General features: G+C 40.8%; 2 protein-coding genes across 6 annotated transcripts in view; both read left to right on the top strand.

Moving 5' to 3' along the window:
- The window catches only part of LOC139925239 (actin nucleation-promoting factor WAS), a 6523-nt gene extending 5597 nt beyond the window's left edge, over nucleotides 1-926 (top strand). For all 3 annotated transcript variants that reach the window (XM_071916520.2, XM_071916519.2, XM_071916518.2), the window contains 3 exons: nucleotides 94-238; nucleotides 394-611; nucleotides 709-926. In XM_071916520.2, coding sequence (XP_071772621.1) covers nucleotides 94-238; nucleotides 394-611; nucleotides 709-852 — 507 coding nt within the window. In that variant the 3' untranslated portion in view covers nucleotides 853-926. The remainder of the gene's footprint in view (nucleotides 1-93; nucleotides 239-393; nucleotides 612-708) is intronic.
- Nucleotides 927-1242: 316 nt separating this feature from the next.
- pfkfb4b (6-phosphofructo-2-kinase/fructose-2,6-biphosphatase 4b) lies at nucleotides 1243-18127 on the top strand. 3 transcript variants are annotated; one of them, XM_071916558.2, is made up of 14 exons: nucleotides 1243-1333; nucleotides 10188-10304; nucleotides 10440-10536; nucleotides 11687-11753; nucleotides 11857-11931; nucleotides 12299-12355; nucleotides 12514-12635; nucleotides 12728-12935; nucleotides 13332-13478; nucleotides 13574-13678; nucleotides 13783-13912; nucleotides 14560-14622; nucleotides 14849-14913; nucleotides 16803-18127. In XM_071916558.2, exons 1-14 carry the CDS (start codon nucleotides 1291-1293, stop codon nucleotides 16860-16862), a joined length of 1356 nt encoding a protein of 451 aa, XP_071772659.1. In that variant the 5' UTR covers nucleotides 1243-1290; the 3' UTR covers nucleotides 16863-18127. The 3 variants fall into 3 exon arrangements, with proteins under 3 accessions (XP_071772659.1, XP_071772656.1, XP_071772657.1); XM_071916555.2 differs by lacking the exon at nucleotides 1243-1333 and adding an exon at nucleotides 7791-7959; XM_071916556.2 differs by lacking the exons at nucleotides 1243-1333; nucleotides 16803-18127 and adding exons at nucleotides 7791-7959; nucleotides 15147-16784.
- Nucleotides 18128-18180: the final 53 nt, after the last annotated feature.

The raw sequence follows: 18180 nt of genomic DNA, 5'->3' as shown, positions 1-18180 counted from the left end.
ACAGTTTCAAACCGTCAGACTGTAATTGCTCCCTGTTTAGACGTAATAGATACATGTTAAATCAGTCTCATTCTCCGTTTTATCTGTGCACAGCTTGACCCTGCTATGAGGAAGCTGTTGAGGCGGGCAGGGCTCAGTGAGGGCGACCTGGAAGACAAAGACACTGCTGAAGTCATTCATTGCATCATCAAAAACCTGGGGGGACTGGAGGTTGTGCGGAGGGAAATGAAGAACAGAGGTACTCCATCTTGAAACATGTTGTCCTATGTGTATGTGTGTGTTTTTAAGTTACTTTTCTGTATTCTGTAAGATATTCTCATTTTATACTTCAATTGTATGCAATCAAGAGTGATACAAGGTCTTTTGTTGAAGGTCTTTTTGTGTATCTAACAGGGCCGGCCTCTCAGACATTGCCAAGATCCGCGGGGGCATCTATCTCCCTCAATTTGAAGAAAGGGCCTTTGCCACCTGTCCCCTCCATCACACACAGCAGCAGCTTCCAGCATGTATCTAAAGTGCAAAGTCCTCTTCCTCCTTGGGTCCCCCCTCCTCCATCAGGGCCTGCCCCTCCTGTTCCAGAGAAGATCAAAAAGAGTGCCAGTTTCAAACCAGTAAGAGGACTGGGGCACTGCTATCACTGTGCTGTAAACATCAGTGTATGTTGTGGATTGAATAATTACATTTACAAAAATGTCTTTGCTGTGTTAGGTGGGCTCACCGGCAACTGCAGAATCAGGCCTTATTCTCACCACACTGAGAGATGCATTCAGACAGAACCAGCTTCTCCAGCGTCAAACAAGTGCAACTGGAGGTCAAATGGAGCAGGATACTGGCAGTGGGGCGCAGCTGTAGAAAAATATAAAGTCTCCACCTGATGGAAAAAAAGGCTTTTATTGTGTGACTGTGTGTACAATAAACTCATTTAAAATAAACTGATGTGTCTGAGTTGCTACTTATATTTGATTCTCACACAGGCGCATACTCATACTCAGACTTGTCAAAACAAACTTAAAGCAGGACACAACTTCAGGCAGGTGGGGGATAGAGGTGGAGGTCTCAGCATGGTCCATGAGCCATCTCTCTTTATGCACACTGAAACTTCCCAGGAATAATGAATAACAGCAATGCATTTGCGTGTGTGCGTGCGTGGGTGTGTATGTGTGCGCGCGCGCGTGTTGATAGAGAGCTTAGTGCGCCTCCACTTCATTCATTCCTGCCTGTCCGTGCTGAGAGCGCCACGAAGAGACGCACTCCTCTTCACGCTGGGAAGAACGGCTTCAAACCGGGACAATGAGGGGTTCCTGCCGCCCGAGAAACACGCGGGACAGGGCAGGTAGGGCGTTTACTCCAGCAGAGTTGACACTGTGTTTTCTGACACTTGTCATTTGACATCGTTTGCAGTGAGGGAGTTGCAAGTGCTACGGGGCAGCGCAGCTCCAGTGTGAGGGCTAGCAGGCGGATGAAGTAAACAAGCTTGTCACGTAGGCATGCTTCAGAGCTGACAAGGCTTTCTCCTCAAGAGACATAGGACAGACTGTGGTGGCCACCTGTGATATTTGGGAAAGAGGTGGTACTTCAGGTTTTACGTAGAAAAAAAAATAGTTGGTTACTTTGCAAATGCCAAGGATGCTAGGTTAGCTAGCATCTCCTTATTTGCTACTTAGCCTTGCTGCAGCTGCTGGCTAGTTAGCCTGTAAGCTAGCTGGTAGAGTGACAGTGATGAGTGACATCCAGTCAGTGTGCAGTGGATGTAAGCAGGACTATCCCTCTCTAAAGGTTCCCAAACAAAATGTAAATTAGGAACAAGGGGTGCCCGCATCTTTTGTGTCAAAGACCCCCAAATAGATCCGCACAAGACCATGGGTCTCCATTTGATTAGGTTGTGACCCAAGGGATCCTATCTGAGAGGAGGATGTTGTTGTTGGTATAGAGTTGCATGCTGTAACTGTCCATACTGTGCAGCAATGAAACCTATGATCAAAACTTATTCTTGTGCTAATCTCTAGGCTCATTTTGCTGGGGAGCCCTGGGATTTCCTCATGGACCCCTGGGGGTCCCTGGACCCTACTTTGTGGACCAGTGATTTAGGGGCTCCCCACCTGACTTACCCAGTGGTTATAAATCCAACAGTAACCAGCCAGTTTCACAGACTACCAATGCAGTTTTCAAATGAAAATCATAAACCTTTGGTTTACCAAGGCTATGTAAAATAAGTTTTGTATTTCTCAATGGGTTGTTGCCATGTTCTTGCATGTAGTTTTCATTGTAACCTATTCTAGTAGCCAGATTTAGCCAAAACACATTTATTTCACAATGATTATTTTTAATCACTGTTTTGTTAATTGTAAGAAATACATTAACTGCACACTCTTATCATAAGCTGTGGTTAATTTTTTGGTCTTTTGACAGCAGTAGCAATGTGCTTTGGTTTTCATGAGCCTGGACAGGAAATCAAATTGTTTATTTGGTTCCCTGGTCTTGGGACAACATAGGTAACAGGTGCTGCCTTGTGTCAAAGGTACCAGAACTTGACCCAAAACATTTCAGACTGAAAATCTGTGTTACTTTTTGCATGGAGTGAAGTCCAGCCCACTCTACTTTTCCTGCTGTGTACATTAGTGATAGATGTAGCCTAACCTCGGCATACTGTACAAATAAAAATACATTTATTATGAAAGGGATTCTTTTATTCAGTTGAAGCTCCTGATTTGAGATTCTGCACAGCATTTTTTGGTTTTACCATTATTAGCCTTTATACTGATAGAGGTTATATGATCATTTCCTTAGGCTACTGACAGCCAAGGATAATATTATGTGCTATATAATCCAATGACTCAGTTATTACCGCGTAAGATTAGACTATTATGCAATTCTATTAGTCAGGGAGTCTGGAGGCCCTGTTTAACTTTGTTTACGTCTCACTGTGTCATGTTGACAATAAATGCCATGCACAGAAGATAAATTCAGTCTCTGTTAGACTTCCTAAGAGACGGATTCAGTGCTGTTTCTTGTAGGAATATGCTTTGTTGCCTTTTGTGTGTCTGCTACTTGAGCTGTTGTGACAGATGCATGAGGGATGAACAGAGCTCAGGCTGTATTGGTTGAGTAGGAGCTGTGCTCTGGCCGTGCGTCTGTGCCTACACACAGAGAGGCGGGGCTAAGCAGAAAACAAACAGGAAAAACACGCTAGCAAGTTGCATACTTATCTCTTGCTTGTAGAGGCCCATCCAAACAATTTATTTTTATATAAACATCTATTTTCTATTTTTGCTATTGAATTATGTTGTTAACCATGTCGACTTTTACATATTTAGCTGTCAATAGTAATGTAAGTGTGATGCCAAGGAAATGCTGGTAATGTCAGGATTGAGTTAGCTGTACCCCGTAAGTACCCAGATGGCCCATGAGTGTCTATAGCCGCAGAGGGAGTCGGGTATACTTCACTGGTCGCAGCAGACCCGAGACAGAATTATATTCCTGTGTGAGCTCTGTGGTGGCCGTATACCCCACAGGATATTCGTCTCCATGCCTGAAAAGCTGCCTGAAACTCTGCCAGCTGCAGTAAATCTGCCATCTCTCTCTGTCTCTCTCTCTGTCTTTTTCCTTTCCTCTCTCTATTTTGCTATTTTCATCTCTCCCAGATCCCCACTCTGAATAACCGCTATAAATCAGTCTTTCTCATCCTTGCTCACTGACTTGCTCGCTCCGTGCTTCTCCCTCACTCTGTCATCGCTCTATCTGGGTGAAAGTTCAACTGCACAAACCGCACGTTGAGAATCCCATTATAGGCTTCAGGCAGGGATGCAGCCTATATTTGTATTGCATACATGCAGTGTTTGTGTGCCTGCTTGTATCGAGCAAGCTCACAAGTCTGTTTTTTGTTTTGTGTGTGTGTGTGTGTGTGTGTGTGTGTGTGTGTGTGTGCTTGCATACACACCAGGGTTTCTGTGGGACGGTGACATTTTCTTGCTTGTTCAGACAAGACCACCTCTTCTGTCATTCCCTGTGACATGTAGAACAAACGGAGCCTATAGACTGGATTTGGATTTTGCCAAATATAAATCAACAAGCTAAAACAGACCACAAACGGTTTAAACGGTCTAATAATAGATCATCTGCAGCAACCAGAACCCTGAGGTTAATGTCTTCATGCTATGATAACTGGGTGTGTTCTGGCCTGAATCAGTATTAGTCAGATTTGTCTCCTAATTACATTTTCTCTTCCTCTCTTCTTTACACACTACACAAAAGAGCATAACCTAATGGAGACCCAATGCAGCGTATGCCAGTTTCCTGTAGTAGAAACGTATTAGATGTCAATACACATTAGATGTACAGATCTAAGGAAAGACAATTTAGACTTTCATCATAGGCATCTGTATTATGTAACTCTTTTCAATTTGAGGCTCCATAATCTCCCTCCTGCTCAAGGTCTGGAAATAGGTTGGGTGTGTGTAGGCTACACCTTTTAGGATTATGATGAATATGTTTGAGGATTATGATGAATTGGCTAATGCTGATAAGCAGTTTGGGATGCACAGGCGATCAGGACGCATCTGCCAGAAATAGGTCAACATACAGTATGTCTCTTTCACCTGTAAACTGGATGATTTTAAGAATACAGCTCAATTTAGGAACAAATATGTCATTAAAGTTGGACAGTCCAGTCAGTATGAACATGGAAGAATTCCCTGGTAAAGATAGAGACCAGTGGAGACCTAAACCTGTGATGTCATCAAGATGTAAAATCTGGAGCTGCTCTATGGAAAATTAATAATATATTTTATAATCAAACGAGTTTCATTTTAATTGTAGGGTTGGTAGATCTGAAGTAGAACATGTACCCTTGGACCCGGAAAATCCCGTTTGGTGTGCTCACAGTCACCTTTGCGACTTTCACTATTTTCACTACATCATTCCTTATTTAAAAATGCATTTCCATCACTATTTATTACATAGTTTCATTATCAACAAAAACTTTTCCACTATAAGCGAACATAAAAACATTTTCGTGATATTGAGGAATTTTGATTGAAATTTGGCATTTCTATTCAGCATTTCTAATTTGATAAATTCACTTAAATTCACTAACCCAGCTATACTTAAGGATAACAGAAATGAAATAAAGGGGTAAATCAATCAATCACTCTAGTGCAAAGTAGTCTATATTCAGCCACCCTTTAGTCACCAGCTCTAATGGCTTTATCTGTATTTTTATCACAGATTCAAAGAATAATTCTTGTCATTTTCATGTGACAGTCAGATGGTTATGTTACCCAAGTCTGATGGTTATGAAGTCTAAGAGCCAATTTATACTGAATGCCTGGTTTGGTTCTCTGACAGTTGCTACACAGAAATCAGCATAATTTTCCCACTGCTAATGAATGGGATACATAATGGCAATTGCAATATGATTTGGCCTAAAACTCAGTCTCACTGATGATGTATAACCTATAAGAAAAGTTCTTGATGACATGTCACAGCTGCAAAAATACCTTAAATCAGTTAAATAAAACATATATATAAAGTTTAAGTAAGTAAAATTTGATAAGTTTTTGCTCTTACTGAATAACAGTTGTCAAGCTGACTAGTAAACAGACTGTCCTACATTTGTTTTCCTGAAGATGCTGTATTAAAGTAGGCTAGTTTCAGCTTGGAGGTGCTGTTGTTTGTTTGGACCACGTTTTTTCATAACTGTTTTTATATGGTGTCAAGTGTGTGCTTTGGCATATGTTCAAGTAGGAAGACATGGTAAACCTGTGTGTGTGTGTGTGTGTGTGTGAGGGTTTACTACAGAGGGTGTAGCTGATGGGATTAGTCCTACTGACATGCTGACTGGTGTGGGACCGCCCTGCCCTGTGACTCCTGCCTATGGTTACTGCCAAGAAGGGCTGAATTGAATAGAACTGCTTTCAGACCCTGAATAGAGCAGTTTCTCCATAATAAGTCAAACTTACAATAAGTCATTATTATGAAAAATGTGCAAAACCCATAACCAAGCTTGTACTGCCCAGTATTGGGAAATACTGTAGCTGACTGAATTCAAAACAAAGTGGCCAGTTAAGTCTGGTATACAGTGCCACCTGGTGTTACAGCTTTGACACATTTTCATCACATCATTATGGAGTTTAATTGGCATAATTTCAGTTGATGAGAGATGTACTGGTTATGCAGTGCAATGTACTGTATTTCTCTTTTGTTGCTGTTATGTAGTAGCCAGTATTTTCTTTAAAAAAATTCCACTTGTTTCTGTGTATACGGTGTATGTGTACTCTATACATTGCTGTAGAGAAAATATTTTTTATAGACCTAGGCATTTCTGTTGTACTTGAACACTAGCCTCTACAGAGACATTGAAGCTGATAACTTGATAGGATAATGCCAGAAGTAGCCCACATGAAATACTTAACCCTATGTGAGGCACTGGAGAACAAATCATTGCTTTGACTTGTTTATTTGTTTATTTTTTGCATGTAGAATAAATGAGCATAACATTAACTGTGTGCTCCAGCACCTTACTTTGACTCTTTATATATGAAGACTCTAAAATGAGATGTCAACCACTGAGAAAAACAAAACAAACACATGACACATGAGCCACATGACACCTACTCCTAGAAAAATAAAAAAAAGTCAAGAGGTATTGCAGGTCATTTAAATCCTTGGTTGTCAAAAGTATGACATTTTTACAGACTGGATACACTACATTATATTTTTGAGACATTTACTGATAAACTTCAGGTAATGATATTTACTCTAAAACGGAAACATGACCTTTTGGAATAACTTCATGACTGTCCTACTTTCCCAGCCCTCGTTCCAGTGTGAACTGCCTGCCTGGGGTATTTAAAAAGTAACATTAGGTTTTTTGACGGTGTTTATCTTTTCTCCCAGCAGTCAGCACGCCCTCTGGTTCCCCGGCTCGGCTCTCCCATTGGCCAATGTGCCTCCTTGTCTCTTTTCCTATTGGTTCATTTTACAGCAACATTCACTGCCCATGTGTGTTGCATGTGAACAGCTGAAGGCTTGTTTTCCCTTTCCATCTGCTTTCCCCCTTCGCCTGCACATTAACCTTGCGTCATTACGGTAACATTTTAACAGGTCTCTAATTAAAAATGAACTGTTGCCCCATTGTCTTTTGGCGTATGTCTGTTTAGGCTCTCAACATTAGTGCAAAAAAAAATATATATATATATGAAAGTATATGTAGGTTTTGTAACTTTTGTGAAAACCTCTGGAACTTTTTTATGAAAACAAAACTTTTATTCACAAATATGTCTGTTTTTGTAAAGATATTCATTTATATGACGGTTTACAGAACACAAGTCATTAATTTGTGGTTGGAGAGAGATATTTGTGTTCGTTTTTTTTCTGCATTCAACAATCTTAATAGCCTACATATTTGTGGATTGTAATATTTCTCTTTTTTCTCCATTTATATTCTTATTCATTACATGTATTTTTCATTATTGAGATACACCTCCTCCCCTAGTTTTATCTATAACCGGGCTTGACCAACAATGTTTCCGAGTAAAGAGGGGAAAATACTGCTAAATGCAATTAGGTCAAACGGTACATAAGTCACATCTTTAGCTCACTAAAGAGCTAAAGATTAAAAATGAACTGTTAGCCCCCCCCCCCCCCCCCCCCCCCCCCCCCACACACACACACACACACACACATTATCTCTTGCGCTTAGTTTCCTGCCATTACGGTAATGAGATACTGATGTTTCTCAGCTGATATGACATCCATCCCCTTGCATCCTGGTGAATCAGACTGGCAGAAGCCCACCGCCTCAGTTACACGGCAACAGGCATGATCCAACTGCCAGGATGATAAATAACGAAGAGGTTTTTGTGGAAACGTTTCCACGGGAGCTCACCCAGAACCCGCTGAGGAAAATCTGGGTGCCGTGCAAAAACGGGCTACCTGAAAAGCACATTTCTCAAAGAAGGGGTAAGATGCAGCTCGCCGGCATGTGCCGCAAAGGATGTGCTGGGGATGTGATGTGGGGTATCTGCTGATCTTTTTTTTTTTTTTTTTTGTCATATTTTTTAATTTTACTAATGTTTTCCTGAGCCCACTCTTTCTTAACTTGGGGAATAATTGCATTGGATTATATTTACGCACGACTGTCTGCGCACTGTAAGGTGCCTCAGTTATCGGCTTTCGGGGTTGGCAGTGTTGCATCATTTTCAGCTTGTCTCAACTGATCCTTATAGTATGTGTTGTATTAAAACACATGATGTAAGGAGGTACATTTCAATCGTGCTATAGGAGAAAACATTGCAAGCTCACCGAATTAAACTTATCCAGAGACGCGCCAGAAATTAATTTACATGCATTTACCCACCAGTTAAGATGTGAGAATCGACGGATATTCCTAATGTCAACCCGAGTGATATTTGGTGAACTGAAGGCAAATTGGTGACCTCTCTGTTAAGTGATGGTTGTTTGGGTGAGCGCATGATTGCAGCCCAGCAGCGATGAGAAGCGACTGGTAAACTATTAATAAAAGCGGCTGTTCAGCAAGCCGAGCCGGGGCCGCCTAGTGGCAAAACAAACTGGGGGAAGAACTCGCAGTATCTCATATTGCAGTTCAGATCTCCATACGGATAACACACGTCAGAGCTTGCCTTTGGTTGATTTACAAGAGGGAAGTGGCTATATAGGAAATATCGTGTGACAGTGCTACGCAGCAGTCTGGCTCGCTCCTGCTGGGCTGCATCTCCGGAGCTCGGGCCGTTTTTGCTGAGTCAAGCTCTCTGCTTCGAAGCTGTTAGTCTTGTCGCCGGAGCCTCGTCCTTTATTTGCCTGCTATCCCAGCGGCATTTTCATTCCGAATTTAAAAGAGAAATCTGAGGCAGCAAGCTTACTACTAGGAGGCTCTGCACGCACTACTCCAAAACGCCTTGCCCCATGTCATCCTTGACATACAGTAGGATCATTTTATAGTGGGCTGGATAACGGTGGCAGGATTCCTTGGAAAACCAGCTACCTTAATTATTATAGGGTTATCCGGAGAAGTGCTCAAGGTTGTGACCATTCTTGTCTTTTTGTCCTAGGCATTATTGTGGTGTTCTTTTCAGGACCCTTAAGTCTAAAATGTTGCAATTATTTTGTTTGTGACATTTCCAAGGTTAGAGTAAACCCAGAAAGACCATTATAGTTTAGGTAAGAATATGAAAAAATGAGATAGGCAAAAAGGGTCAAACAGAGCTCTAGAGACCACTATCTTCAACTTTCAGAGTTACAGATTAGTTAAAATGAAAGACTAAACATTATGCATATTAAAGGTTTGTAAGGGTCCCAAAATAATCAGCTGAGGTGTCAAATCCTGTTTCCAGCTAGTATGTAACCAATATGGCAGCTGCACTTAACCCTTTGTGTGGGGGCCCAGTGAGACCCATGGCCTGCCAGCTGCCCATCGTTAACATAGCCTGTACACAGCTCGACTTGCATGTGCAGGACATGTCTGAATTGTAATGAGTAGTTGGATTGAGTGTTGTCAATTTTAAGTTGTGTTTTTGCTGTAAGACAACCCCTGAGGTCAGAACCTGAGAGATCTGCAGTTGCCTTGCATTATACTCCGCTTAAACCATGTGTGCCACTTGCCAGCAGACTCAGAAATATTTTCAGAATGACAGAAATTTCAGACATCCCCTCTCTATCAACACAGAGACCTTACCTGCTGCCCTCCATGCTGCTTATCTCCTTCCTTCTTTTCAGTCCTGTTATTCATTGTCACATCTCTATTCCCCCCCCGTCCCTCTTGTCAAGAGATATAATTGCTGGCCTCATGTCCTGATAGGAAGTACGTCCTACATGTGAAAGGCTTAGATAAGATGTTTTTGAGTCAGGGTAATACAGGCTAAGTGTGTGGCTCGCATTATGAGTCAGTTCACTGTTTTAGTTCCAGTTATCGCTTGTTGTAGTAAAGACATCTCCACTCCCTGACAGGGATTTTCTGTAGCGGGTCTGTCTCACCTTCACACAAAATGAACTGAGACCTTTCCAAAACAACGTTCTCACAGTGTCTGGTGTAATTATGAGCAACCTTCAAGACTAATTAGATTCTTCATGAATGGGGCAGTGTTAAGTGTGCCATTCTCAGCCTTTAATTGTGTGAGAAGGGACAGTAAAACTCATTAAAAGGTTTGTGTTTCTCTCTCTCCCTCCCTCAGTATGTATGACCAACTGCCCAACCCTCATTGTGACAGTAGGACTGCCAGCCAGAGGGAAGACCTACATTTCAAAGAAGCTGACTCGCTACTTAAACTGGATAGGTGTGCCAACCAAAGGTACCAGTACACACACACACACACACACACACATACACAGGTATTACATATTACTTACACAGGTATTTACATATTACCTTGTTTGTACTATTAAGCACTTATGCCATATCTAAAAAAAGCAAAATCCTGTAACAGAGTTCAATGTGGGCCAGTACCGGAGAGAGTGCGTGAAGATCTACAAGTCCTTTGAGTTTTTCCGTCCAGATAATGAAGAAGGCCTAAAAATCAGACGGTGAGTCTACACTGTTTTAACTAGCTGTGCAAGTCGAGTTAGTCCATGGCTCTCCTGATATGATTATAGGCACAAACTTTCTTTATAGACCTTTAATGGTAAGAAACCATTCAGAAGAGGAGAATAAAACTGTTATACCGGTTTGTCTCAGCTTTTAATCACCAGTTTTTGGCCATCAAAAGTGTTGAGAAATTTAAAATCTTCCCAGACATACTGGATAGCAGAATGCTGTATGATAATATCTCTTACAATCTTAGAGGTCTACTGTAATGGAGAGTAAACTGAATCTGATCATCCACAGGAGCAAAAACAGCCCATTAGTTGCACAAATCACTTTTTAGTCAACATAAGCTGAATGAAACGAGTGTGTAGGATTGTCCTAGTCCAGTGTCACATAGCAGCCTACAGATATGATGACAGCAGACATTCACATTGCTATAGAAGTCATTCAATATGTGCATGGCATGACTGTAGCCCCTGGTCAATACATCCTCCAGGTTTGTGTAGTCGGCCCTACGGTCTGACATCCATGGAGGAGCACAACAAAAAAGAGAATAGGGTTAATCAATACAGTATCATATTTCATTTTGAAAACCCATCTGAAGGCCAATTATTTTGCCCAAATGGACGAGGTTGTTCTCAGTTGCATGGCTACCAGACATAAGTAGCCTGATTATGAACTTTGTTCTTTAATACCTGATAGGCATTCCAAATGAAAAAGCAAACTATACTGGTTGAACAGGTCAGTTTGCGGCTCGTGGGGCCACATGGTAATACATTTTTAAAAAATGTAATGTGTTATTCTATGAAACTTTGTCACCAGTGAGAGCCTGCTTATCGTTATTTTGAGCCTTGAGCCTATTGTGTGCAGCATGTCTATATCTTTAGCAAACTGTTGTCTTCAAATTGCTTTTATCTGTGTAAACCCTTGTTAAGTCAAGATCGTGTCGTATCATTCACCACACCTGTGGTGAATGTAAGCACACAACAGACATTGTCAAAAGATATGGTTGGAATTTTTACAGCTAAATGAAAAGTCAACAGTAAGAAATGTAGCTAGCTAGTAAACGAACCCTGCGCTATAAATATTGTTTGACTTGGCTGTAGTAGACTGACCATGTGTCTGCCTGTGTGTGTCGTCCTTCACCAGTCAGTGTGCGTTGGCAGCACTGAATGATGTTCGCCAGTATCTGAGTGTGGAGGGAGGACAGGTGGCGGTAAGTGGAACTAATATGGTCCCTGAGTTCAATGTGACAAATGATCATAACATGAATACGTATATGCTAGGATTATACAAGGAGGTTTTCCCTGATATCCCAGGTCTTTGATGCTACAAATACGACAAGGGAAAGAAGAGGGACCATTGTCAAGTTTGCTGAGCAGAATGGGTTCAAGGTATGTTAACCAGGGCTGGACTTCAGCCAATTTAACCAGTCACTATAACTTGATGACCTCAAGGTGTATTATATGAATGAATGAATGAAATGTTCTTTTCGCATCATGCCAAATTAATGGCCCATCCCACATGAGATGGGATGGGCCATTAATGATCTTTTCTTTTTGGTTAAATTAACATAATTTTCGGTAACATAATCACTTTTTATCACACAGTATGTCCTAAGTTTGGGTTTATTACATATCTCTGCAGCCCATTTCTCTCTCAGTTGACAAAAAAATCAGTTAAATTAATTAAATGAATATCTACTTTTAATTTTGAAACATACATTTCTTCACATCCTATATTTCTGTGTCAATATGGCAGGTATTTTTTGTGGAGTCTGTGTGTGAAGACCCAGATGTCATTGCAGAGAATATTGTGGTGAGCAATGTCTCTTTTCATTGTTTTATTGAGAATAATTCATTGAAGAAAATAAAAGCAAGTAACATAGTTGCTCATAATATGCTAATATGCTATGTTAACACGTCATAGCACGTCACTGTTCCCCTCTTCTCTCTGTATGTTTCCTCTCTTTGCAGCAAGTGAAGTTGGGTAGCCCTGACTACATAGACTGCAACACAGAGGAGGCCATTGAGGACTTCATGAAGAGAATCAAGTGTTACGAGACGTCCTACCAGACTCTGGATGAGGTTCTAGACAGGTGAGTACACACACTCACTCTGAACAGATTTAATTAAGTCCACAAGATCACAGACGGTGGTTGTTTACTCAACTTGACGCCCTTTGCTCCAGGGATCTGTCCTACATAAAGATCATGGATGTGGGCCGGCGTTACCTGGTGAACCGGGTCCTTGACCACGTCCAAAGCCGGATCGTCTATTACCTGATGAACATCCACATTACGCCACGCTCCATCTACCTGTGCCGCCACGGTGAGAGCGACCTCAACATCATGGGACGCATTGGAGGCGACTCTGGCCTGTCTGCCAGGGGCAAGGAGGTGTGTGTCTCTGTATGTGTGTGTGTCTGTGTATGTGTGTGTGTGTATGTGTCTTTTTTCTTGTCCTGCTACATGGTCTTTTCACTAAACCATTGTTTCTCATAATAATTGTAAACCTAGGACTAGCAAAATTGCTTTTTCACATGGACTTGGCATTTTGGCTGTAGGAACAGGCAGTCAAAAGCAAAGCCGCCTATCTTGCTTTCCCACAAATTCCTTCCGTTTTTAGTTTGTTTTTTTAATGTTGAGCGAGTTTAACTGTAGTTTACTATACATAAATATGTTGTATATGTATAAGTTTATGTACATGTATACGTTTTTCAGGAAAGATTACTGCTCTCATAGGAACGATGGAAATACAATGTTTATTTTACAATGAGGTCTCTTGTCTCCTAGTTTGCCAAGTGTCTGAGGAAATTCATTCAGGACCAGAACATTAAAGATCTGAGAGTGTGGACCAGCCAGATGAAGAGAACGATCCAGACTGCGGAGGCCCTTGGATCGCCATATGAACAGTGGAAGCCTCTGAATGAGATAGACGCTGTATGTCTGTTTCTGCATTTGTCAAAGTGAATACAGGAACATTTTTAAGCGTTTGTGTTCATAAGCTAAACACATCTCCTCCTTTATGTACCAAGGGTGTGTGTGAGGAAATGATGTATGAAGAGATCCAGGAGCATTACCCTCTGGAGTTTGCGCTCAGAGACCAAGACAAGTACCGCTACCGTTATCCTAAAGGAGAGGTGAGAGTAGTGGTACTTCCAAATGTTTTTTTTTTTTCTCATGGGATATGTTTGTGTGCTCTTTATGTCTGTGTGTGCCTGATGGGTCTGTGGTTCTCCTTCAGTCGTATGAAGACCTGGTGCAGCGACTGGAGCCTGTGATCATGGAGTTGGAGAGACAGGAGAATGTCCTGGTCATTTGTCACCAGGCCGTCATGCGCTGTCTTCTTGCATATTTCCTGGACAAGACTGCAGGTACTAAGAAGTAGGAGTGGGCGATATGGACAAAATATACTACCATATCTCAGTTTTTTAAGATGGTTTCACGATTCAGGATATGCATCACAATATTTTTTCATCTCGCTTTTCTAAGGCTAAGTTGGAAGTTAGTGAAAGGTAGAATAGTACTCCATTTGCAGCCTTTAATGAAGGTTTATGCCAACAAGAAAACATGCTAGAAAATTTGAGCTTATTAAACTTAATAATATAATATACTGTAGATGACCAGGATCTGTCAAAGTCAGTTTTCAGACGCAGACCTACAATTCAAAACATCACCTCTCAGCAACTTCCCACTTTCCTAGTCATAAATAGTAGGAAGGATACATAATGTCTTCGGTGATAAATTGGATGAAAGCGGTGAATGAAAATGGCTATAGTGGAAGATATATAATATATCACAATGTCCATGATCCCTATGAAAGCAAATTGTGACAAAATTTAGATCTGTGATTATGTAACATATTGCCCGCCCCTGTTTGGAGTCGACTTTTCCCTTCCTACTACCTCCTGTAATCATATTAGTCACATCAGCACAGACCCTAAGCCATGATTAGAGTACAGCTACTAAAACATGGAACTAAAAACTGATTTTTATTATGGTTCTGTCTCTGCCACCACAGATGAGTTGCCTTATCTAAAGTGCCCCTTGCACACTGTGTTGAAGTTGACACCTGTAGCATATGGTGAGTAATGCAGTATTCTTGGTTAATACACACAGCAATATTGACTAGCATCATTATTCTATCACATTAAATCACCCAGAAATACACCCAGATTTTCTTGTGGTATCGTTGATGGTATTTAGAAGCAAAATGTAGACATTTGGTGCCAAACCCAATGTCTTCATCAGTGCCAAGGATTCAACATGCTCTAACTCTAATGATTCTCTTTTCTCCTCCCTTACCTTAGGCTGTAAAGTGGAGTCTGTCTGTCTGACCGTGGAGGCAGTGAACACACACAGGGACAGACCAGAGGTAGGTATCCCAGACGCACAGAAACGGCCCTCAGCTTCCCTCAGCCACCCTGCTGACCTCACCTGTGTCCTAGGACTCGCTCAGGAGGAGATTGTAGGCAAACAGACCGCATGTGTCTCTATGTTTATAGAAGGGAGTGTATCTGCCGCAGTGTGTTGTCTATAACCTGGCACCCTCCTGAATACAGGCCTAGTGGTCAGTGCTGATCCCTTCCCTCTCTTCTTATCGCACAGAGAATGTAAACATTTCACACATGGCAGAGGAAGCCGTGTTCACAGTCCCCGCCCACCTGTGATCCCTGACAGCAGCCAAGACAACTGTGACTTCACTGACACTCCTACTTCCACCCAATGAGCAGTCAATGACTGATTTTTCATTCATTTATCTCTCAGTGGGATCGGAAATGGGGGACATCATATGATGTTTTTCTTTCAGGTCCTTTGTTCAGTTTTTCCAACTTTATGTGTTCTTCACCCAGCAATGAAAGAACTAGACAACTGGAATCCAGTTTAGGGGTGATTCACCCCATTCTGTCTGTGTGTGTGTGTGTGTGTGTGTGTGTGTGTGTGTGTGTGTGTGTGTGTGTATAAATGAATGAGACAATGAATGCGTGAACATGACAATAAGGATATCACATGAATATTGTTTTAAAGTCTGTTGATGATTGATTGTTTTTTGTATTTTACAGCCATTTACCTGTAAATGTAGCTTCTGTTGTTTTATGTGTTTACTTATGTGTATAAACTGATGTATTAAACCCAAGAACATACATTTTTGTTGCTTATGAGATGATGCAATGTGAAGCCATTTTTGCACAATATCGTATTCATTCCAGGATTTTTTTTTAGTCTCAACTGAACATTTTCTCTATGCCAAGATCTGTGTCCTATAAAATCTGTCCTGCTTAGCTGTTCACTGTTTAAATGTGAAGAGTAATTTGATATTCACACTAAAATCCTGTCTGTACACCACTAGAATCCAGATGTACAGTGATGCTGAGTCTACAATCATCAATAATGATGTGAACTTGCTGTTGGATAACGCACACACTTGAATCATTTTACCAATTTAACAGTTTTTCATGTTTTTGTGTATTTATTTGATTGTCCAAAGATTACTTTATGTCAATATCAAAATCCAGATCAAAAAATAAATCTGATTTTTCTCATGTTATTTTCTTCTGGTAAAAACATCAGTGATCAATTGTACTAGCAAAGGTTCATCACTCTCAGGCCATGGCTTTAAAGTGTCTATGGTTTCATTCTGTACCTCAACAGGACACATTTCAATGGGGTTCGAATAGGATATTGAAGTCATCTCATAAAAGCTGCAAGAAATGTATGAATTGTAGTTTACAGTTATATGCATAATTGTATTACCTCTTAACATTGGGTAGAAAAGACTATTCAAATTTGAGTGACAATAGTAGGTCACTGTCCATGATGTAACACTGACCACTGATAATCTGAATCATAGTCAAAATAACACTCATTTGTGAAACTTGTAATTTAGATGGTTCTTTGGCCTGAGAGCACTCTCGCTATAAGCCATGTGTGGCATGTTTTAATATTTCTTCATCAAACCACCTTAACAGAACTTTTTTTTAACAAAAATGATTTCACCTAAAATTGAAATCCTTTTGGGTTGCTCCCTTGATTCCCACCTATATACTGGAGTTTTACCTGGTGTGTAGAATACTCGGGCAAAAGAACCTGACAATCAGATGAAAGGAAGCTTTAGCTAGACTGAACATACATTGATCATTTGTCTTTTTGAAAAATAGCAGTCGATAATGAAGCGGGTGATATTTAAAGACCAGATGTCGATTAAAAAATGTCAAACAGGTGATACTCAATACTCAGTCCTTTCCTCTCTTATCATTGTTTCAGAATGTTAATGTGCAGCGCACCAAAGAAGATGCTCTGCAAACAGTCCCAGCTCACTTCTAATCCCCTGCACTTCCGTTCCAGTGGACCTTATCCACCTTTCTGTTAGGACCTCTGAACACCACAGGCATGAGACCGTTATGGGAATGATCCAGTTACACGGCCTACCATGAGAGCTTCAGGACTGATATGAATGGAGAAGTGAGCTGTTGCACCTCCCCAGACCCAACTAGTAAAGCACTTTTACTAAATGTAATCCTTTTTTATACCTTGTTCTCTGTTGTGAACTGTACTGTAATTGTACCTCAAATCCCAATGAGGAAAACTAAAGGAAAATGCCAATGTTTTTGACGTGAGTCTAGCGTTATTCTTGCATTGATAAAGGTTGACACCTTAAACATTCAGCATCTTTTTCCATAATTATATTTGATATCTATTTTGTGTGCTAAGTGAACACTGCCGTGTGATTCCGGTGTTTCTAAAGATATTTTTATTGTATGCAGTCTATCATAACCTGGGGGGAGACTGTGAGTAGTGCTGTCCCCATCCTCAACAACTTCTGCTGACGTGCCCTCGAGCAAAGTGATTAATCCCAACTGTCTAGGTGAAGCTGCTAAGTAAACATGGGTAAAAGTCTGTGGTTGTGCCAGGTAGCTCCAGGTGTGAATGTGTAATGGAGTTTGACACAGGTTGCTGCCAAAAAAGAGCCTTTGTGCTTTCTCTACCTAGCCTGGGTAAATAAAGATTAAAAATGGATCTCTTAACATTCCATGGGTAAAGATAAAATTCAAACGCCATATAGGATGAAAATGCCATTGTAAACTCAACTGACACTTTTTCTCTGGAAAGTAGCTCCCATATGCAAAGTTTTAGCACGACATATGCATAAATTGTGAACTTTTTTGTGGATTTTCAGTGTTTCTATTCAAGTTTGTCACATACACTGAAATGCTATTGCAAGCATTAAGTCATTATAAAATGTCTCCAAAGTATCTGTCATGAGTAAATGAGCCAAATCCATGTGTGTAAGTTAAGACAAGTCAGTGTTTGATTTACTTTGTAAAAACAGAGATTTTGTCCTTTAAAATGAGGTCCTGTAATCATTTGGGAGTACAAGAAAGAAAGGTACTGTGCAAACTGTACATTTAAGTTTGATGTAAGTTTTGTGTGTATAACTGGCTTGTGTGTATTGTACAGTATGCCATTTTTTTGAGAATTTGTGTACTTATACATTTGATATTATACATAACTGTACTGAAAATATAATTCCAAATGCCTTGTTCCTCTTCAATTGTCAAATTTCAATAAATCTTGAATTCTTGGGGAAAGTCTTAAGGTATTCTGGTACTACAACCATCACTCTGTCACACTGGCTCCTTAA

Source organism: Centroberyx gerrardi, chromosome 5, assembly GCF_048128805.1.
Source record: "Centroberyx gerrardi isolate f3 chromosome 5, fCenGer3.hap1.cur.20231027, whole genome shotgun sequence".
In the NCBI taxonomy this organism is placed as follows: domain Eukaryota; kingdom Metazoa; phylum Chordata; class Actinopteri; order Beryciformes; family Berycidae; genus Centroberyx; species Centroberyx gerrardi.
Note: the sequence above shows the minus strand (reverse complement) of the source record. Positions and strands in the feature narration are given on the sequence as shown.